This window comes from Neovison vison, chromosome 7, assembly GCF_020171115.1.
Source record: "Neovison vison isolate M4711 chromosome 7, ASM_NN_V1, whole genome shotgun sequence".
Classification (NCBI taxonomy): Eukaryota; Metazoa; Chordata; class Mammalia; order Carnivora; family Mustelidae; genus Neogale; species Neogale vison.
This window is the reverse complement of record NC_058097.1, coordinates 53,350,688-53,378,467: the sequence shown is the minus strand read 5'-3', so window position 1 is coordinate 53,378,467 and position 27,780 is coordinate 53,350,688. Positions and strand designations below refer to the sequence as shown.

The following is a 27,780-nucleotide window of genomic DNA, read 5'->3' as shown; positions in this document are numbered from 1 at the left end:
CAGAATCTAGTCCACAAAAAACATTTCCCAAAATATAGCTAATGTGAGCTAAACTTTGTGTGAAAGTTTTTACCAGTTTCCAAAATGTTTCGATGACATCACCAATTCTGACTTGGGAGGGTGAAAGTTTTTCTAAACTATGGGGACTAAAAAAAAAAGTTCCACCAAGTGCATACTAGAGGAAAGTTCATTTACTTTTCTCTTCTCTCTGCAGACTAGGACATTATGAAATAAGTATATCCAGCCAAAAAAGTAGGCGACTACCACAAGAGGTGTGTCAGGCAGTAAATTAATAAAAACATTACGTTATCTTTGGGGATTTTGCAATGCTTGTGGTATTTGTCAGCTCTTTTAAATATATAATTTGTTATTATTTCATATTCTAAGTTTTCACGTTCATACCCAACTTTTTTTTTTAAGGTTTTATTTATTTATTAGAGAGAGCGCGAGCACTAGCACAAGCAGAGGTAAGGGCAGAGGGAGAAGCGGACGCCCAGGTGATCCGGGAGCCCGATCGGGGGGTTCGATCTCAAGATCCTGGGACCATGACCTGAGCTGAAGGGAGACGCTTAACCTACTGAACCACCCAGGCACCCCTCGTACCCCAATTTTGTGTTAGTAATTTTGTATTTCTTTTCTATAGGAACGCCCCCTTCCCCTTCTCCCCCCCAAACTTCGCAAGTTCTATCAGCCCCGTTAATGACTCATTGGCTCAGAAGAGAAATACATTCCCAAACTGTGCGATCCCTGGGCAGTGGCTGTTCCTCTTTGCGATTGTTTCCTTAATAGCAAAATGGGGATCAGAGTAGCCTCTACACCGCAGTTAAGTTTCAATAAGCCAAGGCCTGCAAAGCGCTTAATGCTGGCTTGGAACGGAGTGAGCAACGATAAACCCCTGCCCCACTTTACGCAAAGAATTCGCAGCTCCCCCACGACCCGCAGCCAAGACGCTCACCCAACTCTCCTCCAGTCCGCCCCTCCTCGTGGGCGCGACTAGATCGCGCAGGGGGTGATGGGCGGAGTCAAGGGGCTACTTCCTGGATTTCCTCCCCTCCTCCGAGGAACAACCCTCTTTGCATGACTGGCAGTAGGAATTAGCCAGTAATGATTGGAGCGAAGACCCGGGACTAAGCCCATTTAGGAATCTCTCATCCGAGTTGACCAATGGCAAGCTTTGGAGGGTGGGTTCGTCTCTGAGGCGGGACACGGAGTGACGGGCGTCTGTTTTGACTAATGAGAACTCGGCTGCGAGTGAGCCAGGGCCAGTCAGAAGCGAGAAGGCCGGATCCTGGGGCGGGGCTGGAGCTTCGGCAGTTGAGCGGCTCGCGAGGAGGGGTGGCTGTGGAGAAGGTGAGAGGCTGCGAGAGTGGCGGGTGCGCGGGCTAGGGTGGCGATCCTGGGGGGAGGGGATGCTTTGGGGGAGGATGGGCTGCGGCGGGCAGCTGACCCCGCAGTGTGGGAATCGGGAAGGGGTGACGTTTAACACGGGTAGGCGCTTTGACGAGGGTTTGTGAGGCAGAGGGCAGCGTCTGAATGGGGGGGGGGTGTCATGTTTTGTTTCTCGCAGGAGGGTCTTTAATGGGAAAAGTGTGTAAAGCTGGAGACAGCAGGTGGTCAAATACAGAAATTCTCTTATAGCCTTGTGATTTAATGGGGGGGTTGAGGAGAGGGGTGATTTTAGCGCGGTGTGGAGGAGCGGAGGTCCTTGAGATGAGTTTCAAGCCTTGATTTGGGTGCAGGGCAGGTGAAGCTACGCGGAGGGAGTGAAGGAGCGAGGACTTGGAGGATGGAGGTGTGCTTGGGCGAGGTGTGATGTCGTATGATACATGGAGCATTTATCTAGGGTTGAGTATATGCCAGGTTTTGTATGAACGACCCCTAAACTTCCTAACACCGCTCCTGGTGGTTAAGACTATGGGATCTGGACTTGGGTTGCCTGAGTTTAAATGCTTGGCCTCACCTGCTCTTTATATAATGATAACTCCCAGGTGCCTGTCTGCAGTCTGGATCTCTCCCCTGAACTCCAGGCTCGTTTGTCCAACGGCGACTCTTCTCTCCTTGGAAGTCCAACTGACATCCATGCTTTAAAAAGCTTGTCCCAAACCAAACCTGTAGCTTCCCCTTCCAACCTCCAAACCCTGCTGATGGCACTTCCATTCTTCCAGGTACTCAGGGCAAAAACCTTGGAGTTGTCCTTGACTCTGCTTTTCCCTTGCATGCGTGTCATCTGCCAATCCGCAAATCTCATGCGTCTATCTTCAGAACACTTCCAGAATCCAGCCCTGTCTCACCACCTCCCTTGCTACTGCTCTGATTCATGTCATCACCTGCCCTTACCTGGTCTGTTGCAGTGGCCTCCTCGCTGGGTTCCTTGCTCCTCACCTGGAGCCCGTAGTCAAGGGTTTCTGTTGAAACAAAAATCATATCATGTTGCTCCCTGGTCCAGACATTCCCACACTTGCTTCTACTTCGCACAGTACAAGACCTCGCCAAGCCCACAGGACACCACCTGATTCGGCTCTCCCTCCAGCCTGCCCTCAGACTCCTGCCATTCTCCCTTATTGACATTGCTTCAGCCACCCTGGCCTCCTTGTTCTTCAGACATAGCAAATACATTCCCAGCTGGGGGAATGTCCCTGCTGTGCCTCTGTCTGGACAATGTTCCCTCTAGATGTCTGCATGGCTTCTCCCTCACTTCCTTCAGGTCTCTGTTCAAATGTCAAATCCACAGACTGGCCCTTGCTGACCACCCAAGCTAAAATAGCTTCTGTTACTCCCTGGCCTCTTATAACCTGGTTTTGGTTTTCTTCAGTTAACAGCACTTACCCAACTTATATTAGGGTTTGTTTATATCCCCTGGCTTCTTAGATTCCCAACCCCCACTAGAGTATTGACTCCATGAGAATATAGTACCTGGAAGGGCCCATAGGGCCCTAAAAAAGTGCTCCTTGTATTATATCATCACCATCACCATTTCTTGGTGGGGAGGAGAGACTCCCTGTGGTATAGGGCAGGGTTGTTGAGCTGGGAGGGTCTTGTGTGGGGTGGTGGGGTCAGGATGGGGTAATAAACTGGGCAGACTGTGGTATCCAGGGGCAGAAGCTCTCAGATCTCAGTGCTGGTGGAGTCTGTAGAAAATGCAGATTCCTGGGCCTACCCCCCACTTCTACTTCTTTAGATTTGGGATCATGCCCAAGATCCTGCATTTTTTTATTTTTAATTTTTATCAAGCACCCGTGTTCATGCTGAAGGTCTGCAGTCCTCACTTGAAGTAAAAGACCAGTTTGGAGCTTGGACTGGAGCTCTTTCATCATTAAACTCCCCCTCTGGGACTACCTACCCCTCCACTGGGCAGTGCTGGGGACACTGGTGATTGAGACAGCTCCTTACCTAGCCTGGGAGTCCGAGAGGGCATCTGACAGGAACGGACATTGGAGCTGGGACCTGGTGACACAGCAATGAACTGAGGGGAGAGGACTTTGTCTGTATCTCCAGTGCCTAGAACCCTGTTTCCTGGCCTCTCGCATAAATTCACAAGTAGTCCCCAATCTGTGCCAGGCCCAGGGTGCTGAACGTACAAGAACGTACAAAATGGCTCTGCCTTCTTGGGCTTCTGGTCTGTCAGCTAATCGTCAGCTAGTTGCACAGATGGTGGACAGTTGACCGGGTGCCAGGCACTGTTTGAAACTCTGTACATGTATTAATTACTCTAATCCCCACAGTCATCCTATGTGAGATGGGAGCTCTTATCATCTCCACTTTACTGATGGGAGAAGGCCCAGAGAGGCGAAGTGCCCTGGGCCATATTGTGGGTAAGTGGAGGAGCAGGAGCTGAACCCAGGAGTCCCTGTCCTGCGGTGTGTGTCATGCTTAAGGTACCAGGCCACACGTAAGGATTGGTGCCTGGAGGGAAAGGAGCAGAGAATTATGGGAGGAAACAGAAGTGTAGCTGGGTGATGGGGAGGGGAACCAGTGTGCCAGCCCCTCACTGCAGGGTTCTAGGCAAACCTCAGTTTCATCCTTTGTGAAATGGGGGATGGTTACAGCATCTACCTGAGAGCAGAATTAGGACAAGTCACTGATGGGTGCGTGTAGTCCTCATCTAAGGCAAAAAGCGTTTGAGGAATAGTAGGGGAGGGTATTTGGATATTCTGGGGGTGGGGGGAGGAGGGGGCTGCAGTGTGCACTATGGAGGGGCAGGTTGTGGGGAGTCCTTAAAGGCTTTCGTGTTTATATATTCCAGGGGGACAGGGTGGAAGGCTCCTGTCTGTATTCTGGGGGAGTGCAGGGTGAAGGGAGGGGGATTCTAGCCAGCTAAAACTCACATGGCGGGGAGTGGTAACTCAGGCCAAGCGTGTGTGTGTGTGTGTGTGTGTGTGTGTGTGTGTGTGTGTGTGTGTGTATGAGAGGTGTGGGGGTCATATACTGTATAGGACAGGCCAGCTAAGTCCTGGCCAGGCTGGAATCTGATGTTGGAGGAAGCCGGTGCTGCAGACAGTGCGAAATAGCTGTCGTGACTGGGGGCTGACAGAGGTGGGGATTTGCCCGTGTCCTGTGTGGGAGATGGTGATGTGGATTTGTTTTAGGGGAGCCCAGCGTGGAAGATTCTCAGCTTCCACCCTAGGGCAAGGACTGTGAAATCGTAAATATCCAGGGAGCGCTATTGGGTGGAGGAGGAGCCAGGGACAGTGATGTAACCCTGGAAACCGAGAGGGGAGTCACCTTAGTGAAAGATGAGAGGGAAAGGCCCCAGGGTCGGAAAGCTGAGTGTGCTTGTGCGTGTGTGCTTGCGTGCGTGTGCGTACGTGTATGCGCGTGTGCGCTGAAGCCATGATGTCACTAGGCCCGAGAAATGGGGTCAGGTGTGTGGGCCAGAGTGGGGTGCTGGGGTGTGCGCGCATAGCGCTCAAGGTTGAAGGGCTGACGTCACGGGTTGGCGAGGGCGGGGCCTTGAATGCGGGGTCTGGAAGCTGAGACGAAGAGCTAGGAGAGTCTTGGGACTGGAACGAAACCAGCAACCAGGATGGGCCACTGGTCACAGAGCAAGGACAGAGGATGCAGGTAGAAGGACACGGTGGGGAGATTGGAAGGGGGGAGGGAAGCGGGGCCTGGGGAATCCCCCCAAATTGGGGGGGAGCAAGGAGGGGTGTTCTGGGAAGGCTCTCCAGGGAAGAGAGGTGGAAAATATTGGGGGTGGGGTATACATAAAATTTGGGAGGGAGCAGAATCTAGGTGAAATGTGGGGATAATGTAAGACAGGCTGAAAATGGGGGTAGATCCCCACTGTGGCGTAGAACCTTGGGCAAATACGCAGAATCCAAGTGGAAAAGTAGGAGGGAGCAAAATTTAGGTAGAATATGGGGGAACCCCTGGAGAACATGGGGGCTGGTTTACGGAGAAGGGGAATGCACCCCCCCTCCCCAATCTGGGAGAGCAGAATGGCAATAAGGGACTTGGGGAAGGGAGTGGAGAGGGCTGGTTTCAAGAATGTGGTAGAAGGAGTGAGGCTGAGATATGGAGGGAAGGAGGGAGGTTCTGCAGCGGGGAGGGGTGGGAGAGTCCAGAATCTCCAGGCCCTCTGGGGCCTGAACGATGGGGAGCTGGCAGGGGTGTGGGTTTATTTCATCAGCAATTGTTGGGCGCTCACGACAAGCAGCGGAGAAGAAGGAATGAGGGGAGGGGAGCGGGCGAAGTTTATGGAAGTGTGGGAGGCAGGTGTGTGTAAGAGGACAATGGAATTCAGCGAGAATATTCAGGGGCTTAATATCTGGGGACTGAGGTGGAGGCGGATGACATCAGGGGCAGTTGGATTCTGAAAGGCCCTGTGATTTAGTGAAGGGCTGCTATTCTCCGGAAGAGAATGGGGAACTTATGCGGGGGAGTGGGGAAGGAGGAGAGCAGGGGTGGGTTGGTGGTGGAGATGGGGTGGGACGGGCCCCTTCATTCCTCTGTCACCCCCCGGAGTTGGGTACCACGAGTGGGGTGGTGAATTGGGCAAGTGAAGGTGTGCAGCTCCTCAGGCGTTCTGCGGGTACCTCCAACGCCTTGGTAACCAGAACGGCGCAACCATTGATTGGCCCTCGGAGCTGGAGGGGCGGGGTCGGGGGCGAGGTCTAGGACACCCGGTGGGGCGGGGCCAGCGCTGCCTGGCACCCGCACTGAGGACCAGGGGATGCAGGATGTATTGAAACGTGTAGCCATTTGTTGGCCCATAGGTCAGAGATTATTAACCCCACCTCTGCGCCTCCAGGGAATGTGAGAGTGGCTAATTGTGAGAGTGGATTTGCAAGGGGAAGAGGTCTTTCGATTTCATCAGCCGCTTCCAAAGAGAGAGACCCCTCCCCCGAATAAACTTAAGAGCTTAGGCCTAGAGACAGAGGAGCCTACCAGAATGTCTGGGGCTTTGGCGGTTGTCCTTGGGCTTTTGAGAAAGGGGAATCTGTAGATGGGCCTGGTGGGGAGGGTCTGGGAGCCCCTGAAATTACTTGCAAAGGGTTATGGGTCTATTCATTTATCTGGGGAGATCTTGTTCAGAGATCTCATTAGACTATCAAAGGTGCAAAGACTCTTAAAAGGTTAAAAACCACTGACTTATTAGAGTTTTGGGGCTCATCATTTTCCGGCCTCACAATATTATATTTTCTGTATCAGCCTTTAGGAGGAGTTCTTGGGGGAGTGTGAGGAGCAAAGGATGTGGGGGAGAGAAGGAGACCAGGCTTTGGAGAGATCCCCATGATCTGGGTTGGGGCAGCCCTGGGTAGCTCTGTTTTGGGGGCAGCTGTGGGACTCCGCTGATCCTCAATTTCCCCATCTGTCCACCAGCAAGAAAAATGGGCTTGCCTTGTTTCTGTACTGCCTTTCAAGACACAACAACAACAAATAATAATGATGATGTTGCCAGTATGTGTTTTAGTGATTGCTGTGTGTCGGACGTTGCTCAGTTTGTCCAAAGATTTTAACGTGATTAACTCTTAATCCTTATACCAGTCCAAGGAGATGAGCACGGACATCCTTCTCTGGGTTTACAAAGGCCTGTGTGAGCACCATCTGGCCCATTAGATCTCATCTCTGTCCCTCCCTCATGCTGACCTCGCTGTTCTTGGAATAAATCAGGAACATCCCACCTTGGAGCTCTTGCCTGGCTGTTCCCTTTGCCTGGATACTCTTCTCCGAGATAATAACCCATTGCTTTACCCCTCTTCAGGCCTCTGCTCAGAGAGGCCTTCCCTAGCTACCTTAGCTAAAAGAACAACCCTTACCCCCAGCATCTCCTTTTTCCACTACTTCCCCTCCCTTTTTTGGACATTTTTATATCTCTGACTGTTGCTGCCCTCTTGAGAGTGGGGCATAATCTGGTTTGTCATCATATCCCCAGCACCCAGGATGGCATGTACTTTAAAGATAAGGAATCTGGCACCAAGAGAGTTGAAGTAACTTGCCTGCGTATGTGCACATAGCTGAAGCTACATGTGAACTCAGGCAGCCCGGGCCTCTCATTCTGCACCAGCCGCTAAAATCCAGGCTGAAGGCAGAAATCTGCCCCTTTCTTCCACCTCAAAGAACTAACAGCGGGTGGTAACCCATTGGCTAAGAGAAGGGACTTAGGCTTAGAACAGACCAATTAATAAAGTCGATTATGAGTTTACTAGACATGATTTAAGTGTGTCATCGATAATATACAGTGCTGCTGTTCTCTCGATTTGAACCACTTTTTGCTAGATAGCCCTAAGCCCATAGGTTGCCTCCTCAAGGAGCCGGCCCTGAAGCCTGACTTAAAATCTGCCCTTCCTGACCTCAGTACTCTCTGTCTCCCTTTGCAGCTTGATTTTTCTCCATAAATGTTTGAATGAATGAATGAATGAATGACTAATTAATATATATTGAATATGAGGATTAATAAATTAATAATAGTATTAATCATGGTTCTCTTGTCAGAAACCATGTATTCTGTTAGCCAGCACGTGTTGGGTATGGACACAGTTCTACATGCTTTTGTATGTATGGTCCAGTTTAATCCTCATGACCACTCTGTGAGGTCGATGCCGTTATTATACCCATATTCCAGATGAGAACAAGAGGGAGTCTTTTTCCGAAGGTGCTGAAGCTGGTGAATGGCAGAGCCAGGATATGAATTCTGGCCTTCCAGCTTCGGAGCCCGGGCTCTCAGCCCCTCTGGGTCTCTGTCTCATCCCTCTCCCCAGTGACACTGGCCATGGACCAGCCAGCTGGCCTGCAGGTGGACTACGTCTTCCGGGGTGTGGAGCATGCCGTGCGGGTGGTGGTGTCTGGGCAGGTGCTAGAGCTGGAAGTGGAGGACCGGATGACGGCTGACCAGTGGCGGGGCCAGTTTGACGCCAGCTGTGAGTGTGCCTGCCTGGGGTGGCTTCACCTGTCCTTCCTCAGGATTACCTTCTCGCTGAAGATGAGGCCAACCAGGAACCTGCCCTTCTGCCTCTTCTACCTGACAAGAGACTCTAACGTGGGGAGGGGGTGGAGGGCTCATCCCTCCGGCCAGAAGCACGGGAGGTGGAGAAAGTTGAAAAGCTTGGATGCATTGCTCTTGGGCTGGGCAAGTGGTCAGACTTCAGGAAGGACTTTTCTCTCTACCCAGTCATCGAAGATCTGACTCACAAGACGGGGAACTTCAAACAGTTCAACATCTTCTGTAACATGCTAGAGTCGGCTCTCACCCAGGTAGGGGCCAGGGCTGGGGGCCAGGGGAGGTTTCTGTTTTCTGGATCCCTGGGGAGGTAGATACCCAACTGATATGCAAGACCCTCTACCTTGTATTTCCTTAAAGGGACAGGGCTATATTTTTCATTCCCAAATGTAAATGATAGATACTCTCATGTAGAAAATTCATGTCACAGAGTAATGTAAAGAAGAGAGTAAAAATCATGTCACAAAGAAACGTAAGGAAGAAAGTAAAAACCACTTTACTCCAAATACTCATTCCTGATGATATTTTATTAATATTTTGGTGAAAAGCACCCCAGCCATTTCTCTGTTTCTTTGTTTACTTGTGAAAGTGTATGTATGTGTGTGTATTTGTAGATGTGTAATTTTGTATAGTGGATATACTTCCCAAAATATTCTTTAACCTGTTTTTAAAAGATTCAATAATATTTCATAAACATTTAGTCACATCAGTGAATATAAGTATTCATTCGTGTCATTTTTACTGAGTATCTACAGTGTGCCAGGCACTGTGATAGCCATTGGGATATAGCAGTGAACAGAAGAGACAAAATTCCTGTCCTTACGAAGCTGACATTCTAGTGGGAAAAACAAAAAGTTGAAAAAATATATAATGGCAAATAGTTAAATGTATTAATAGGAAAAAAAAAACAGGCTGGAAGTTAGAGTGGTAGGGATGCTACTTAGACTTCATTTTAAAACTATGAGCTACATTATTCTCTGATTATAGAGAGAATTTGTACTTGTAAAATTATGACAGTGAAAGAGTGTATGAGTTAGAAAGTGACAGTCTCTTATAATCCCGTCTATCCCCTACTTTAGACTGTTAACATTTTAGCATGTATAGGCAGTGTAGCGTAATGGCCAAGAGCATGAATTCTGAACTCCTACTCATCACTGCTACTTAGTAGCTGGGAACCTTGGGCCAGTTACTTCCCCTCCATGCCTTAGTTTTCTTTTTTCTTTCCTTTCCTTTTCTTTTCTTTTTTTCCCCTTTCTTTTTCTTTTTTTTTTTTCCTAGAGAGAGGGGGAGAGAGAGAGAGAGAGTGAGTGTACAAACAGGGGCAGGGGGGTGGGCAGTGGGAGAGAAAGAATCGTAAGCAGGCTCCACATTCAGTGTGGAGCCCAGTGTAGGGCTCAATTCAGATCATGACCTGAGCTGAAGTCAAGAGTCAGATGCTTAACTGACTGAGCTGCCTGGGCACCCCATGCCTTAATTTTCCTAACTGTAATATGGGGATAACAGTAGTCCCTATTTCACAATGTGATGAAGATTAAATGACCTCTTTATAAAAAACTTAGAATGGCGTCTGGCTCGTAAGGGTTTTACAGATACTGTCTTTTTATTGTATTTTTATTTTTAAAAATATTTTATTTATTTATTTGACAGAGATCACAAGTAGCAGAGAGGGAGGGGGAAGCAGGCTCCCTGCTGAGCAGAGAGCCCGATGTGGGGCTCAATCCCAGGACCCTGAAGTCATGACCTGAGCCGAAGGCAGAAGCTTAACCCTCTGAGCTACCTAGGTGCCCCAGAAAAATACATTTTTTTTTAAAGATTTTATTTATTTGAGAGAGAAAGAGTGAGGGAACATGAGAGGGGGAAGGTCAGAGGGAGAAACAGACCCCCTGCTGAGCAGGGTGTCTAATGCGGGACTCTATTCCCGGACTCCAGGATCATGACCTGAGCTGAAGGCAGTCGCTCAACCAACCGAGCCACCCAGGCACCCCAAAAATACATTTTCTAAAACAAAATAAATTAGTGGGAAATACAGCATTATTTTACATTTCTGTAAATCTCTTTAATGTCTTGCTTAATAGAAAACTAGATCCTTTTTTTTTTAAAGATTTTTACTTATTTGACATGCACGCGTGCGTACGCACACACACACACACACACACACACAAACATACAGAGAGAGAGAAGAGAGTACAAGCAGGGGGAGCCACAGGGAGAGGGAGAGGGAGGAAGCAGACAGGGAGCCTGAGGTGGGGCTCAATCCCAGGACTCAGAGATTATGACCTGAGCCAAAACCAGACACATAACTGACTGAGCCACTCGGGCACCCCCAAATCTTCTAGATTCTTATATGTGCGTCTGCATTCAGTCTGTTGTGATTTGTTTTGGTTGAAGTATATGCTGAAAAATCTCTCTCACATACCTATGTAGTTGGAAAAGGGAGCCCCTTAATCAGGAAATTGTGAAAATCCTTCTTTGCTAACATACTAAAAGTGGGCAGGTGGTAATTTCTTAAAGATTTGTTGCAGTGTGGAGTCCAAAAGCCTATCCGTGAACATGATCAGGTTACATTAAAATCTATGGATGTATCTTGAACTTTACTTGGATCTTTTACCCATCTTATGATGTCATGCGATGGTCATTTAGAAACTATGGTTCACTGAGTTATATAGATCTTCCAAGTGTTGACACATTTTTTTAATACAATATCAGGAAGTCACATTTGTTAATATCCTCCCTAATCTCACCAGGGAAGTCTTTCAACATCAAGAAGCTATCAAGCACCCAGTGTCAGATCCAAGTTTTCCAAAATTCTAATTTTTGCTGTGAAGTTTGAATTTTACCATTGGCAACAAATACTGGTAGCTGTTTTTCTTGAAGTGACAAGCTGACTTTGTTCATTTTTGAGAAAATGCCTGCCAGACACCCAAGTCTGAATAACCGTAGTTATGTCTGTCAGTCGTTGTTTCAAATAAAAATAGTTTTCCATGAAAAAGTGGCTAATTTAGACCTAAGCTCGATTACAGAAGTGTTCTTCCTGAGATAACTGTCATACTTTGGAATGCCACAGAATGTGTGCTTCCCATCGTGTCACAGAGTAGTAAAATGCCATGTTCTCCAGGATGGAGATTCAATAAAATTAATGATTTTTACTGCTTCACCAAGAACATTCTAGATTTGGGGCACCAGGGTGGCTCAACTGGTTAATGTCTGCCTTTGGCTCAGATCATGATCTTGGGGTCCTGGGATGGAGCCCCACATTGGGCTCCAGCCCCACATTGGGCTTTTCTGCTCAGCGGGGAACCTGCTTCTCCCTCTCTCTCTGCCTGCTGCTCCCCCTGCTTGTGCGGTCTCTCTCTGTGTCAAATAAATAAACAAAATCTTAAAAAAAAAAAAAAAAAAGAAAGAAAAGAACATTCTAGGTTTGATTTCCTGTGTTATGTTCGTTCCTTTCTTCTTCCTTCCTGGCCCCCCACTGGGACTACGGGGCAACAGAGAATACGGTGACTACTACTACATTGATGCCGCTGGCTTGATGTGTGCTGATGGGTACCATCGCTTTTACCCACAATTGTTTTGCACCGTTGGTATAAATGCCAGCAAAGCAAAAAAAGGCACATGACATCTTAGTATTATTATGGAAATTGTTTTGACCTCGTGGATTCCCTGAAAGGGTCTTGGGGACCCCCATGGGTCTTCAGGCAATGCTTGGAGAGCCACAGCACTAAGCTGTCTCCCATGGGTGGGCATTTAGGTTCTTTCCCGTTTCTCCCTCTGACATCCTTGTGCCAGCCCTAAGGCAGGGCCATCTTGATCATCCTCCTCAGTGTAGGAAAAGCCCAGCAAGCCCAAAGAATGGATGGGGTGTGGCCTGGGTAGGTGGGTTGTGTGCTCTGGGTGTGGCCCTGTCGGTCGCCCAGCATTTCTTCCCATCCTCATCCTCTTCCAACAGAGCAGTGAGTCGGTCACCCTTGACCTACTGACCTACACAGATCTGGAGTCCCTGCGGAATCGCAAGATGGGGGGCCGCTCAGGCCCCTTGGCCTCCAGATCAGCCCAGCTCAACTCCAAGCGCTACCTGATCCTCATCTACTCTGTAGAGTTTGACAGGTGGGGATAAGGGACTGGCTCTAAGCTCAGGCTGGCGTGCAGGTGGGGATGTGGTTAGAACTCAGGAACCCCTGAGGGCAAGGGCGGGGGGGAGTGTTGCCTTTGGAATCTTCAGGGTTGAGATTTGTATCATTTAATACTGTGTTGGGCTATAAATAGCAGAATAACTATTATTAGTGCTTGAAACAAATAATAGTTTATGACACAACAAAAATTTCATTAGGGACTCAGGCTCCCGCTGTTTTGTCTTGTTTCCTTTTGTCATCCCTGATGTGTTGACTTTTTGACCTCCAGACTTACCTCTTCATGCTCACAAAATGGCTGCTGGCCCTCCAGGCACTTATTCTATATCAAAGCAAGAGGAAGAGAACAGGGCTGTACTTGTTATGGCATCTACATTTTTATCAGGAAAGCAAAAGTGTTCTTAGGAAATGCCCAACAGATTTCCTATAATATTTGGCCAGGAATGGTCTTGTGGCCTTTCCTTATACATGGCCACAAGCAGTCACCATGCAGGAGATGCTAGGATAATAAGCTTGCTTTTTTAGCCTGCATATTGGGAGGCAGCAAGGCAAAAGGGTGCCAGAAATGGCCATTGGGGAGCCAGGGGATGGTGTCTGCCGCATCTGATTTTCTAGTGGGAGGATGTCAGTCCCAGATGCATAGCATCTGGTGGGACAGTAGATTGAGGTGACTTACCTTTCCTCAGCCAAGAGGTGATGCAGGTCGGGCCATTTAGAATCTACCCCTGTGGAATCTGAATTAGGACTGTGCTTGGCGGCAGGTTCACTCCATCAGCAGTGAATGACAGGGGAGTCAGCTCAGACTCCACCAGGCCTGTCGGTGCCGGTGGTTCCAAGTCTGCTAGATAAGGGAGTCTGCCGGCCGGCAGGTGGGTGCGAGGGGCAGGGGAGCAGGGAGCGGGCTGGAAGCTGCATTGGGAACTTAAGTCTCTAGGAATGTGAGGTTTTTGGAATTGGGGGTTTTCATACTCGAAGGCTCTCAGGTTCTGGTAGTTGCCCTTGGGTGGATTCTTGGCCTCTGAGCTGCCACGGTTCTAATCCTCCCCAGGATTCACTACCCGCTGCCCCTCCCGTACCAGGGCAAGCCAGACCCTGTGGTCCTGCAGGGCATCATCCGCTCACTGAAGGAGGAGCTGGGCCGCCTTCGAGGGCTAGACGGCCCGGATGCTCGGGACACGCGGGAGAAGGAAATCTGGCACCTGAGAGAGCAGTGAGTCTGGGAGGGGAGGGCGGCTGGGGCTTGGGGGGGCGCCGCAGGGTCCCGTGCTCTGTGCTACTGGGAGGATGGTGGGCCCTCATTCACCAGGTACTTATTCTGAGCCCCTCCTTTGTGCCTGCCTCGTGCTGGGTGGTGCTGGGGACACAGCAATGACTGAGACAGTCCTGGTCCTGCCCTCCTGGGACTCCCAGTCCAGTGGGGGGAGATAGCTCTGTCTGCAGACAGTTACGATTCACAGTGGGTGGAACGTGGGAAGCCCAGAGGGGAGACTGGAGCCTGCCTAGTAAGGGAAGGGTATTCTAGGCAGAAGGAACAACATGTGCAAAGGCATTGTATTTGGTAGGATGTGGTGAGAACAAGGGGACTAGGAGAGTAAAGTGAAGAAAACAAAGTCTTTTTGGCATGTTTACTGAGTACCTACCATGTGCTGTGCCTTGTGGGGTGCTGAATCAGGGACTCCATCCCCACTTGGAGGGGGCCCCATCCATTGGGTAGGGCAAATAATATTTTTATTTGTTTATCTTTTTTATTTTTTATTTTTTAAAGTCAGGCCCCACACGCAGCATGGAGCCCAACACGGGGCTTGAACTCACAACTCTGAGATTAAGACCTGAGCTGAGATCAAGAGTCGGACATGGCACTGACTGAGCCACCCAGGCGCTTAGTAACAATAATAGAAGTAACAGTAATAATTATTACAGCAGCTAATGTTTATTGAGGATTTCACTGTGTACCAGGGATTCTGCTCAGTGGTTTATGACTTCATTCTTTTAATCCTTGCAAGGCAGGCATTGCTGTTATCCGCGTTTTGCTGGGGAGGAACGTGGAGGCCCAGAGAGGTTAGAGAATTTGCCCCAGTCACAGTGAGTAATATGGCCAGACTAGACCTTGAATCCGGGCAGCCAGCACCAAGCCCCCTTTGTTTCCTTTAGCTGCTGCGCTCTGTTCTGTTGGCAGCTGCTAGGCTGCTCGGCCAGGACTGAGTGTTGGGGCTGACGGGGAGGAGTGGGAGCTTACGGAGCTGGAGAGCCTTGTGGGTCCTCCTGGAAGAGATTGGCTGTGCGTTGAAGCAGCGCAAACTTTGTCCTCAGTTCAGCCTCAGGACTGGTTTGTGTGGATGTATGTGTTTCCCAGACTGGCCACAGCGTGGTGCCCTTTGCCCTTCAGAAACAGCCAGAACTAGCAAGGGTAGCTTGAGATCCTATAGCTGGTCAAAGGCTTCTTATCTTCCTCTTCCCAACTTCCTCTTCCTAACTGGAGTTCGGAAGTTCGGGAAGACTCCAAATTTATTCATTCATCCATTGGACATTTTCCCGGTTCGTATTGTGTGCCAGGCACGCTGCCCAGCCCTAGTTAATGCCTCTTGAGCCCTTACTCAGTGTCAGACATGATCCCAAGCACTCTTCATAGATTCTTACAGCCTTATAGGTGGGAATTATTATTTTTATCATCCCACTTTGCAGAGATGTGAGGTCAAACTGCCTAAGGTCACCCAGCTTGTAATAAGTGGGGTAGAGTCAAACATAGTCAATCTGGCAGCAGAACTCGGGTCCCTCACAGTGGCCAGACGGCTGGAGGATCCAGACAGAAAACAGATAATCACACTGATAAATGTTAGCTTTAGGAAGGAAATGTACAGAGAACCACAAAAGCAGAGAAGAGAGAGACGTGACCTAGCCTGGCAGCAGGCAGGGGATGTGATATTTGAAGGTGAGAGAGTGTTCCAGAAGGAAGACTTGTATCTGCAAAGAGAAGCTTGGCTGGAGGGGAAGGTGGGGGGAGAGGAAGAGGGACGTCAAATAGGTGGGGCTGAATGGGAAGCTCCTTGGAGAATATAGGGGAGCTACAAATTTTAAGAACTTTTTTGTTTTTTTTTTTAAGATTTTTATTTATTTATTTGACACAGAGAAAGAGCACAAGTGGGGAAGCAGCAGGCAGAGGGAGAAGCAGGCTCCCTGCTCAGCAGGGCGCCTGAGGGGGTACTGGATCCCAGGACCATGGGATCAGGACCTGAGCTGAAGGCATTCACTTAACTGACAGAGCTACCCAGGCACCAAGAAGTGTTTTATTAAGAAAAATTCCAAGAACACACAAAAGTAGACAATAGTATGATGCCTACGTCCTTTGCCTTCGATTCAATGGTTATCTACATTTTGCCCATCTTGTTTGATCTGTGTACTCCCCTTTCCCTCAGAAGCAAATCCCAGACATCATATCTCCTCTGTAAATACTTCATTCTGTCTCTATGGTTAATGCATTCCCCATCCCTTGTATTTCCTGTGAAGTAGTTGTTAAACCTATAGGCTCATCAGATTTAGGTTTCTTTCTTTCTTTTTTTTTTTTTAAGATTTTATTTATTTATTTGACAGACAGAGATCACAAGCAGGCAGAGAGGCAGGCAGAGAGAGAGAGGAGGAAGCAGGCTCCCTGCTGAGCAGAGAGCCTGATACGGGGCTCCATCCCAGGACTCTGAGATCATGGCCTGAGCCGAAGGCAGCGGCTTAACCACTGAGCCACCCAGGCGCCCCCAGATTTAGGTTTCTGGCAAGATGCCCTCCGTGGTGGTACTGTGTGCTTACCTACTGTCAGGTGGTGTTGGGGCTGATGAGTTTGGATACGGAGACTTGGTTCCTTCTTATTAAGTTTCCATCAACCTAGCATCTCTTGGTACTTTTCATTTGCTAATTACCAGTGATATTGAACAGTTTTTCATATATTTAGTAGCCATTTGGATTTCCTGTTTTGTCAGCTGCCTATTTTTCTTCTGTCATCTATTTCTTAGTGATTTCTAGGAACTCTTTATATAGTCAGGATATGAGCCCTTTGTTAATTTTATGTATTTCAAAAACCTTCTTGCCTTCTATAGCTGGCCTTTTCACTCTCTTAATAGTGTCTTTTGATAAACAGGCACCTTTATGTAGTTCTTAATTTTATGTAAATTAATTTATAAATTTTTTCTCTGAAGTTAGTGATTTTTATGTCTGTTTTTAGAATCCTTTTCTCTCAGTATCATGAAGCTGTTGTCCTGTATCATCTTCTATAATTCTTTGTCTTTTGCTTTTCACATTTATGTCTACAATATACCTGAAATTGATTTTTGGGGAGGTAGGAGTCCTTTCCTGGTTTTTTTCACATGACCAATCAGCCCAATGACATTTATTGAAAAGAGTATCCTTTCCTTACTCCCTAGCCATTTTCACCAATAATGTTTATATATGTATCACACATCAGGTGAGGTTCTGTGCTCTGTCGTCCATTGTTTTGTCTGTCCTTGTGCCAGCACCACACTGTTAAAATTATTGTAGCTTTATAATTAGGCTGATACTGGGCAGAGGAAGTCTTCTGACTTTTGTTTTTCCATTTTAAGAATTTTTCTTGGTTATTTTTTAAAATTTACATTTTTTAAAAAAGATTTTATTTATTTGTCAGAGAGAGAAAGAGAGCATAGACAGGCAGAGGTAAAGAAAGAAGCAAGCCTCTAGCTGAGCAAGGAGCCCAATGTGGGGCTCGATCCCAGGACCCTGGGATCACGACCTGAGCTAAAAGCAGACTCTCAACCAACTGAGCCACCCAGCCTTCCTGGAAATTTACATTTCTCTCTCTTGTTTTTTTTCTTTACTTGATCAACTCCTTTTTTTTTTTTTTTTTTTAAGATTTTATTTATTTGGGGCTCCTGGGTGCCCTAGTGGGTTAAAGCCTCTGCCTTCAGCTCAGGTCATGATCCCGGGGTCCTGGGATCCAGCCCCGAATCAGGCTCCCTCTGCTCAGCGGGGAGCCTGCTTCTTCCTCCCTCTCTGCCTGCCTCTCTGCCTACTTGTGATCTCTGTCTGTCAAATAAGTAAATAAAATCTAAAAAAAAAAAAGATTTTGTTTATTTATTTGACAGAGAGAGAGAGAGAGAGAGACAGTGAAAGTGGGAATACAAGCAGGGGGAATGCAAGAGGGAGAAGTAGACTTCCTGGCCACCCAGGCGCCCTGGAAATTTACATTTCTTTATGAATTTTAGAATCAATAGGTTTTTCAATACAAAAACATAAAACTTGCTGGAATTTTTTTTTTTTTAAAGATTTTATTTATTTATTTGAGAGAGAGAGACAGTGAGAGAGAGCATGAGCGAGGAGAAGGTCAGAGAGCGAAGCAGACTCCCCATGGAGCTGGGAGCCTGATGTGGGACTCGATCCCGGGACTCCAGGATCACGCCCTGAGCCGGAGGCAGTCGTCCAACCAACTGCGCCACCCAGGCGTCCCGGAATTTTTTTTTAATAATGGGCTTAAAATATTAGTCTTTTTAAATAATCTCTACACCCAACAGGGGGCTTGAACTCATGGCCCTAAGACCAAGAGTTAGATGCTCCACTGACTGAGCCAGCTGGGTGCCCCAAAACTTGTTGGGATTTTTATTGGTATTGCATTGAATCTATAGAATAATTTAGGGGAAGCTGAAAAGCTGAAATCTGTATAAATAGTGTGTATTCTTTTTTTTTTTTTTAGATTTGATTTATTTATTTGAGAGAGAGACAGAGAGAGCATGAGAGGGGAGAAGGTCAGAGGGAGAAGCTAACTCCCCATGGAGCAGGGAGCCTGATGGGGGACTCAATCCCAGGACTCTGGGATCATGACCTGAGCTGAAGGCAGTCACTTAACCAACTGAGCCACGCAGGTACCCCAATAGTGTGTATTCTAATATGTAAACAGTATACCTATGTGTTTATGTAGGTCTATATTTTGTTAGATTTTTCCATCTTTGGATGATTTTGCTAATAGTTTCTTTAAATATAAACCATGTTGATGTTTACTGAGAGACACAGAGAGAGCAGGAGTTGGGGGGAGTGGGAAAGGGAGAAGCAGACTCCCTGCTGGGACCCTGAGATCTTGACTTGAGCTGATGGCAGGTGCTCAGTTGGTTAACGGAGCCACGTAGACACCCCATAGTTGTATTTATATGTTGATTTTGTATCTAGTAACTTTGGTCAGTTTTCTTATTATTTCTTATAATTTATAAACTTCCTTTGATTTTCAATACTTATAATCATTTCATCTGCAAATGACTGTTTTCTTCATTCTTCCTTAATCCTTCCCTTTGATTTCTTTTTCTTGCCTTATTGCACTGGCTAGGACATTGAGTGGATATACAATAGAAATTCACCTTATTTTCTGTTGGTGTACATTTTGGTTATTTCTACTCTTTTTGCTATTACAAAGAGTTCTGCAATGAATAGCCTTGTGTGTACGTCTTTTTCTCAAGGAAGGTTTTGAGCATAGTAATGACCTGATTGGGTTTGCATCTTTAAAGTTTTATTTATGGGAGCATGGGTGGCTCAGTGGGTTAAGCCTCTGCCTTTGGCTCAGGTCATGATCTCAGGGTCCTGGGATCGAGTCCCGCATCGGGCTCTCTGCTTGGCAAGGAGCCTGCTTCCTCCTCTCTCTGCCTGTCTCTCTGCCTACTTGTGATCTCTCTCTGACAAATAAATAAATAAAATCTTTAAAATTAAAAATAAATAAGTAAAATTTTATGTATTTGTTTTAGAGAGAGAGAGAGATCGCGTGTGAGAGAGTGCAAGCAGGGGAGGGAGAAGGACAAGCAGACCCCAGGCTGAGCGTGGAGCCAGATGAGGGGATCCATGCAGGGCTCAGTCTCAGGACCCTGAGATCATGACCTGAGCCGAAATAAAGAATCAGAAGCCCAGCCACCTGAGCCACCCAGATGCCCCATTGGATTTGCATTTTAGAAAGAGTCTTCTGGTGAATAGGAGGCAGTGTGAGCTGACTGAGAGGCTTGGAGGAAGTCAAAGGTCAGGACCTACCTCAGGGCTAGGTTTTCAGGGTACAGAGAAGGACAGATCAATGACTTATTTTGGCATTGGAACTCACAGGGCTGTGTCCTCCCCGTGGGATGACTGGGAGTGATGTGGCCGTGTTCCTCATGTGCGGGAGGCGGAGGAGAGATGATGGGACCATGGGGGCAGCTGGAGTGGTGGGGGTGCCTGCCTGCCTTCGTGGAGCAGATGAAATGGTTCGTGCCCAGCCCCATGGAGAAATGACAATGATGGGATCCTGCGAGTCCTCCTCCCTACACTTGTCTTCCCTCTTGTCTTCCCCAGGGTTTCACGCCTGGCATCTGAGAAGCGAGAACTGGAGGCGCAGCTGGGCCAGTCACGCGAGGAGGCTCTGGCCGGGAGGGCAGCGCGCCAGGAGGCTGAGGCCCTGCGTGGGCTCGTCCGGGGACTGGAGCTGGAGCTGCGGCAAGAGCGGGGCCTTGGACACCGCGGGGTCAGCCGCCGCAGCCAGGATTGCCGGCGCCTGGCCAAGGAGGTGAGGGGTTGTGGCGGGCGGCGGGGTGACCGGTGGCGTTTGGACCTCGGCTTCAGTGTTGTCCTCTACGCCCCTGTTCACTCCTGGCAGCTCGAGGAGGTGAAGGCTTCGGAGCGGAGCCTGCGCGCCCGGCTTAGGACGGTGAACACCGAGTTGGCTGTGTACAAGAGGGGGTGAGAGAGGAGGTCTGAAGGGGCGGGGCCAGGGACTGGATGGGTGGGGACTGGGGAGCAGGGGCGGAGTCTGTGGGTGGGAGGGCGGGGCCCAGGCCGTAGGGTCAGGGCCTGAGTGAAAGTGAGGCTTAGAGTAGAGGGGGATAGAGGGTTGGAAGGAATCTGATAGACTGCGTGGGGCGGAAAGTTGGATACGGCAGGACGAGTCTGTGAAGAGATGGACTGGGCTTGAAGGGTCAGTCAGGAGACTGGGGCTGGAGATAAGGGGGGGGAGGGGTGGGACCTATGGATCTTGTGGAGCGAAAGGGCGTGGCCCAGCTGGTGGGGATCTGGTTGATGTCCGATGTTATTTATTGGGATGGGTGATGGAGTATTAGAAAGGATTTCTAGGGAGCTGTGGGAGACAGGAAGAAGGGTCCAGGGGGTTTGTTCGGATGTAGGGAAGTGACAGGTTCTTTTTAGGGGGGGAGGGTTCTCTGTGGCTCCGAGAGGGGCAGAGCCTGGGACAAGGTATCTGTAAGGGTCTGTGCAAGGGCGTGAATGTCTAGTTGATGGGGATGGACTGAAGGTTCGGAGAGGGTGTGATCCGAGAAGAGGCTTGAAATAGAAGTTGACATAGGAGCTGGCGGGTGGGAAACGGACGCTGGGCCCTGTGCCCGCAGGAGACGGACTCCGCCAGTGCCGCAGCCCCGGGCGCGGGAGGATCGGGCTTCATCGTCGCGGGAGCGCTCCACATCGCGTGGTCGCGGTGCGACCCGCTCTTCTTCCCGGGAGAGTGGCCGGGGGGGCCGGGGTAGAGGCCGCCCTGCCCGCCCCTCACCCTCGCCCACAGGTCTCTGCCCTGCCCTGCCCTGCCCTGCCCGCGGTAGGGTGGGGGATGGACTGGCGCTGTGGAGACGTGGTCCTGTGACCCCAGCCTCTTCTCTCCACGCTCTCCCACCCCATCCTAGGTAGTCGCGCGCCACGTTTTGACCCTACAGCCTTTGTTAAAGCCAAAGAGAAGAAGCAGAGAGAGATCAAAATGAGGTTAGCGCCCATTTCCTCCTTATCTGTCCCTTTACCCCCCTCCCCCATGGGCCTGTGCACTTGTCCATCCTCGTCTCCCATCTGTCGCCATCATCTGTCACCCGCTCTATCTCTCCCTTTCCCTGCTCCTGCTTTCCACCTTACCTCCACCTCCTTTCCTGACCCCCCGCCACCAGGTCTATGTCACCGCATGCCTTTTCCTTCCCTTTCCTGTGTGACCTCAGCTGGGATACTGGCCCTGGCTGTGACCCAGAGGGTCCCAGCGACGCCATTCCTAGCATCAGTTGCGCGCACAAGGTGGTATCTCCTCCTCCGCTCCCTAGGCAGCAGCAGCAGCGGAACCGACTGGGCAGCGGAGGAAGCGGGGACGGTCCGTCCCTCTCCTGGTCTCGCCAGACTCGGCCCCCCGCTGCCGTGAGCGGCCGAGGGGACGCGGCTGACCGCTTTCGAAACCGCAGCTCCTCCGGTAACTGGGTTGCAGTGCGCGGGGCAGGCCGGTGGGCTGGGCGCCTCAGGCGGGTGAGCGCGGAAGGCTTGGCTTACTCTCTGCTCCCCACTCTAGTGGACAGTTTCCGCAGCCGCTGCTCGTCTGCCAGCTCCTGCAGCGAGTTGGAGGATTTCTCCGAATCCCTTCCTAGAGGGTAAAACTTGGGCCCAGGGAAAGGACCGCCTTCAAACGGGAATTTGGGGAGTCTGGAAACAGCCTTTTGAGAGGAGATTGGGTGATAGGGACGGGAGCCTTGAAACCACCCTGGTGGGCTAGGTGGGAGGTGCCCAAGGCTCCACCCGCTGTTCCTGAATACTCTCTTCCTGTCAAGCGTGCGCCGCCGCGGGAAGCCTCCCAGCCCCACAACCTGGGGTGGGCCCAACAAGGTGAGTGTCTTTTTCCCCAGATCTTGAAGGAGGTGGGGGTAGCAGGAAACCACCAGAAGCCCATCATTCCCATTCTGGGGCAGTCAGGTTGCCTAGGGGTCTTTTGAAATGCACCTGGATGCAGAATGTTTTGAGACCATTGGATTGGAGGGGAGTGTGGAGTTGGGTTGGGGGAGATGATACCTGCTGATGGCACCTAGCCTCAAGTGACCAGCTCTTAAAACATGGCCCCGCCTTCCTGTCACATGTGTGACTCCTGGTAGTTCTTATCATCAGTTTCTTTTCTTTTTTTTTAAATTTAAGATTTTATATATTTATTTGACAGACACAGATCACAAGTAGGCAGAGAGGCAGGCAGAGAGAGGGGGGTGGGAAGCAGGCTCCCTGCTGAGCAGAGAGCCCAATACTGGGCTTGATCCCAGGACCCAGAGGCTTTAACCCACTGAGCCACCCAGGTGCCCCTTAGCCTCAGTTTTGTAAATTGTTCAAAGGGGATGGTAGTAGTTTTCATCCCAGGGGGCTCCGGTGGAGATACCAGGAGGCGATTTTGTATCTAGTAAGTGCCCAGTTGGTGTCAGCCCCAGTTCTTTGAGGCCCTTAGGTTCAAAATTTCCAGTGGGATCTGGGGGACAGGAATGGAGGGAGAATACCGAACCCCTCCTTCCCGTCTCTCCCAGCAGCAGAAGTCCACCCCTCTGGAACGCGGCCACCATCAGAGACGCCTGACCAGTTCAGGAGGCTGGGTCCCTATGAAAGGTGAGCCCGGGACTCCACATCTCTCCCTCCCCAGCCCCCTGGGCCCAAGGGAAGTGTGCTGGGCCCTCACGGCCACTGCACCCATACCCGCTCTCACAGAATACAGCTCCGACCACCAGGCGGCGGACATGGCCGAAATAGACGCGCGCCTGAAGGCCTTGCAGGAATATATGAACCGACTGGACACACGGTCGTGACCCCCACAAGGAGTACAGCCCCTCCATCCCCCCCCTCCGCTGGATTCTGAGTGGGGGCGCTGGTCGGCTTGTCCATCCAGCCCTGCTCAGGCTCCTCCCCTGTTGGTGCTCACAGGGGGTTTCAGGTGTGTGAAGCCTTGATTCCCCCCTACACACTGCATGCTGGGAGGGAGGGTATGTGAATTTTGTAAATAAACGTATTCCCCTCTGGGATCCTTCAGCTTATGACTGAAGGGTGGAGCTGGAGTGGGGAAGACATGAGGATTGAGTGGTGGCTGTAAATGGGGCCTGGTGTCTTTCTGGGAGGCACTTTGGGGTTCAGAGTCAGGAAAAACTTGCCGACTCTCTAAAGTAATGAAGGGTGGTAGTGAGCAGCTCATCCTCAAAGGGGTCCAAGCAGAGATGTTGCACAGGATATCTTTGACTGAGTGCTAGAGGAGGGGTGTTGTGGAGCATGGTTCACGGTCCCACGGGACCCCTGAGCTGCTGTCAGTGACATCTGGGCCAACTTGGTGCTGATTCCTGCGCTCTGACCTGAGACCTCTGGGTTCTGAGCTGTGATGTTCCTTCCAAGCTGGGATCTCTGGGGTCTTGGTTCAGGGTCGGGGCCTCTGGGTTCTGAGCACCAGCGAGGACAGAGTGCTGGGCCCCGGAGTGGGTGGGAATGGCTGGGGGTCTTGTGGGAGGTCGAGAGGGAGGGGAGACATGTGGTGGGACGCAGGAACGCAGTTTGAGCTGCTCCTTTATTGGAGGGTCGGTGGTGGGGTTTCTGGGTGTGGAGGAGGTAGACAGGGTCTCACTCGTGGTAGTGTGGCCAAGTCCGGATGATCTCATAGAGTTGGTCACCTGGAGAGAGTGTCCGCTGCACATCCCGGTGTCCTTTGACCTCATAACTGGGACTCAGCTTTCCCTGAGCCACACCACAAGCCAGCAGACTCTGGGCCGCCCTGAGGGCCCTGGGTGGAGGTGACCGCTCTGGGGGAGACAGAAGCAGGAGTTAGGCTGGGGCTTCCTTGAGGGGCAGAGGTAGTGTGGGGCAGTGGTTCCAGTTGTGCACCCTGCCCCACTAGCACCCAGAACGGGGTCTGCCAGCCCCCTAGCAGGAACTTAATCCTGCCGTGCCTCAGTTTCCTCATCGGCGAAAGGAGGGAATGATGGCATGTGCCCATGGGGCTGTGGGACAAGAAAATGAGTTTTTTTTATGTAAAGCCCTCACAGAACAGTGCCTGGTACAGGTTAAACCCTCAGCAAGTATCAAGATGAGAGCTTATCCTCCCTCCTCTGCCCCCAGACCTCTGGGTCCTCCCCATGACGGTGGCTGTGTCTCAGGCTCATATTCTATGAGCCACAGACTGGCCGAAGAACTTTTATACAGATTAACTCGTCCTGGCCCAGACCATGCAGTTGCAAAGAAAGGGTCATTCTCTGAAGTAATTGGTGAGGCTTGGAGAAGCTGACTCACTTCCTGAGGTCACAGAGCTTGGAGGTGGCAGAACTTCCCAAGGACCACATACCATGCGGCACCATATCCCAGATCCCAGGCCGGCCCACCGTGCCAGCAGCTGGACACTCACCCATATAGTTACCCATGAAGGAGATGCCAATGGAGATAGGGTTCCAGATCTTGCCTGTGTGGTCGCCCTTGGTGTCCCAGCCCCGGCCTTCATACACAAGCCCATCTTCTCCAATCAGGAAGCTGTGTGGGTGGCGGGGTGGGGAGGGTGTGGACTTGATGAGTAAGGGAGGGCCTCCTCCCCCCTTCCTCCCCTGCCCCATGCTACTCACACACAATTCCCCCCAACACCTTCCTCTTCTCCTGAAATCCAATGCCTCTCGCCCCTGCCACATCCTAGGCACCACACTACACACTCACAGCCACCCGTGAGCCAGTACTGCCCCTATTCTGCAGGTGGAGAATCAGAGAGGTAGGGACATCTGCCTGCAATCACACAACCAGAGAGGGGAGTCTGGATTCTCATCCGGGTCCCTGAGACTCCCACCCAGGTGATTCCTTGCTTCCTCCAGCCCCCCGGGAGGATTTGTTGAACTCTTGATTTGCTGAGTCCTCTCATGCAGTCCTCTGAGGCAGGTACACTGTCAACCCCAAGGTCATTCCCCGTAGACCCCTGCCTCTCAGAACTCTCCTCCGAGAAGCTCTTCTCCCCTTGGCTCAGCCTGCTTCCTGCTCTCTGTTCCCTGCTGGGGTACACTGAGTGACAGAATCTGAGACTCCAGGATTGGCATCAAAACCAGATACAGACCCTGGAGTCCTGGCATCTGGCTCTTGGAAGTTTCCAGTCCTGGCATCAGATCCTCAAGACTCATCTGACACATCTTGATGGAGCGAGTCTGATTTTGGCACATTGGGATTAGCTAGAAGATCAGCATTTTGGAGTTGCAAGATTGCTGCCTCCAACCTCTAGCTCTCACAGTCACCAATGATGGAAAGAACGTTGGACGTTTAGAATCTTTGGGTCCTGAGGCTCCCATGCAGGAAGCCAGGTGCAGAAGAATCTGGCTCCAGAGAGACTAGAAATTCCAGGGTGATGATGGCACCCAGGACTGGGCTGCTTTTGGCCTTGCCACAGCCTCAGCACGTGGCACGGGCAATTGGGACTCCCTGTGTGTTTGTGAAATGGAAGCGTCTAGTTTAAACCTCCAGCACCACCACCAGCTGGGTCGAGTGAGGAGCCCTTTTTCTCAGTAAAGACACTGAGACCCAAAAAATGTAAAGTGACAAGAAGAGAGATCCATAATGTTGGGATCAGACTCTAAATCCCAAAATCTGAGAAACAGATTTCGGTCTGCTTTTCTGTGAGGCGATTTAGGCCAGAGGCTGGGGAGCCAAGCTTTCAATACCTCATGGAAACACTTAGGATCGGAGCCCCTGAGTCTTGGAGACAAATCCTGGAAGATGGAGCCTTGGGATTGTAAAAGCTTGAGCCGAGTTGCTGGGGATACCCTCATCGGCTAGAATTCCAGTGATGTCAGGTTTCCCTAGCCCTATTGGAAGCCAGGAACCTGGATTTCCAGTACCGTGACTGCTGCTTACCAAGATCTGAGAACCTGTAGGGTTCAAAGTTATTCCCCGCAGTGCGGGGCGGGGCAGGGGGGAGCACGGGCCCCAGGCTGAGATCTTAGCCATCTGTTTCTGCAGTCACCCACTTGCAGTCTGTTCTCCCCACAGCCGCCAGAGGGAGCTCTTACACCCAGCGAGCTCACGCCCCTCCCATGGCTCCAGTCTTTCTTAGGGTGGTCCACAAAGCGCTGCCCACCCGGTCTTCCCCGTTTGTTTCATGTCATTCCTCCCAGCTCCCTCCAGCCATTCTGACCTCTGTCCTCCAGGTATGACCCTCTCACCTGTCCTCTTAGCCTTTACCCCTGCTGGACCTTGCAGCTTACCACTCTTCCCGGCGCCCCCCATCCCAGAGCCACCTCAGTCTCCCCCCACAACTCCCGTCCTGCCTTATTGCTTCCATCACCGGCTGAATTTATCTGGTTGCCTTTGCTTGTTTCCACTTGTTCCTCCCTTTTGGTCTTTAAATCCCATTGGGCCAGATTCGCACTGGTCATGTGTCCCCTGTCCCAGCACCTGGGCAGGGCCTGGCACATAGTAAGTGCCTAAGGGCAAGAGCCCATGAACTTGGGGGTTTGTACTGCATGCCAGGTGGTGTCCTAAGGGCTTTGCACGTATGTATTGGCTGATTTTGTGACCCGGTGGGGGCCACAAGCTGACTTTGCAGAGGAGGGAGAGCAAATGAAAATGGGGAAAGCGTTGGTGACACCCCCCCCCCCGTCCTCCTCGCTGTCCCCTGTCCTCTGGGCTGAACCAGCCTGCTTATCTGCCTCCCAGCAGAGGCGGCAGACTTTATGAAATGACTGCAGTGTAGAGGACAGTTTCTTTTGTGTTGGCAAAGGCTTTCCCTCCCATGGGGTGGGGTGGGAGGGGAGCAGAGCATGGACTTCAGCCCTTTCCGCTCTTAGCACCTGTGTGCCGCGCGCGCACAGTCTTGTGTGCCCGTCCTGGGGAGAAAGCAAGCCCACCGGTCAGCCAGGGGGAGTCTAGAACCGCCGGCCAGGGCGGGTCCTTCGGGCCTGCACCCCTTTCCCTCCATCCGCCCTAGCTTGGGCCTTCGCCCCCGCTCCGCACTCACTTGTAGCCCACGTCACACCAGTTCAGCATCCCCGTGTGGTAGTTGTGCACGTTCTGGACCTGGTTCAGGCACAAGGCTGGGCTGTCACAGGGGCTGCCGGCCGTGTGCGACACCACCACGTAGCGTGCGGGCAGTTTCAACTTATCCACGCACTTGGATGCCGGGGCCTTCCACTCTCTCCGGGGCACTATGGGGCAGCAGGAGCATGGGAGGTCTTCTCCAGGCACCCCAAGCCCGAGGCCGAAGAGAGCCAGGAGGGCCCAGGTGAGCAGCACACAGAGGGCAGACATAGCAGGTGAGGCACGCAGGCACGGCTAGGAGCTCGTGGCTGGCCCGGGCCACCTTTATCTGCTGGGGCCTGGCAGCGGGGAGGGCCTTGCTTCACACCCAGGCAGAACAGGCGGGTCTCTCTACACCCCAGATTGTGCTACCTTCTCTGGCCACAACAGGATGTTTTGTGGTGAGGTAGGGGAAGTGGGGAGCCTGTGGCAAAGCCAAGGGGC

At 50.8% G+C, this 27,780-nt stretch overlaps 2 protein-coding genes across 5 annotated transcripts; one reads left to right on the top strand and one right to left on the bottom strand.

Annotated features, from left to right (window-relative positions):
• Positions 1 to 1,325: 1,325 nt before the first annotated feature.
• On the top strand, positions 1,326 to 23,384 carry CCDC61 (coiled-coil domain containing 61). Of its 4 annotated transcripts, none has more exons than XM_044257074.1 (14): positions 1,326 to 1,350; positions 8,202 to 8,360; positions 8,612 to 8,694; positions 12,387 to 12,544; positions 13,616 to 13,777; positions 19,888 to 20,098; positions 20,189 to 20,271; positions 20,934 to 21,103; positions 21,222 to 21,297; positions 21,621 to 21,763; positions 21,860 to 21,938; positions 22,116 to 22,170; positions 22,848 to 22,926; positions 23,026 to 23,384. In XM_044257074.1, exons 2-14 carry the CDS (start codon positions 8,213 to 8,215, stop codon positions 23,121 to 23,123), a joined length of 1,545 nt encoding a protein of 514 aa, XP_044113009.1. In that variant the 5' UTR covers positions 1,326 to 1,350; positions 8,202 to 8,212; the 3' UTR covers positions 23,124 to 23,384. The 4 variants fall into 4 exon arrangements, with proteins under 4 accessions (XP_044113009.1, XP_044113010.1, XP_044113008.1 ...); XM_044257075.1 differs by lacking the exon at positions 1,326 to 1,350 and adding an exon at positions 1,433 to 5,061 and having other exon boundaries at positions 22,851 to 22,926; XM_044257073.1 differs by lacking the exon at positions 1,326 to 1,350 and adding an exon at positions 1,433 to 5,061.
• A 343-nt stretch (positions 23,385 to 23,727) lies between these two features.
• PGLYRP1 (peptidoglycan recognition protein 1) lies at positions 23,728 to 27,653 on the bottom strand. The gene is made up of 3 exons (XM_044260540.1): positions 27,278 to 27,653; positions 24,698 to 24,819; positions 23,728 to 24,098 (listed from the first exon to the last, which is right to left on the bottom strand). Exons 1-3 carry the CDS (start codon positions 27,565 to 27,567, stop codon positions 23,920 to 23,922), a joined length of 591 nt encoding a protein of 196 aa, XP_044116475.1. The 5' UTR covers positions 27,568 to 27,653; the 3' UTR covers positions 23,728 to 23,919.
• Positions 27,654 to 27,780: the final 127 nt, after the last annotated feature.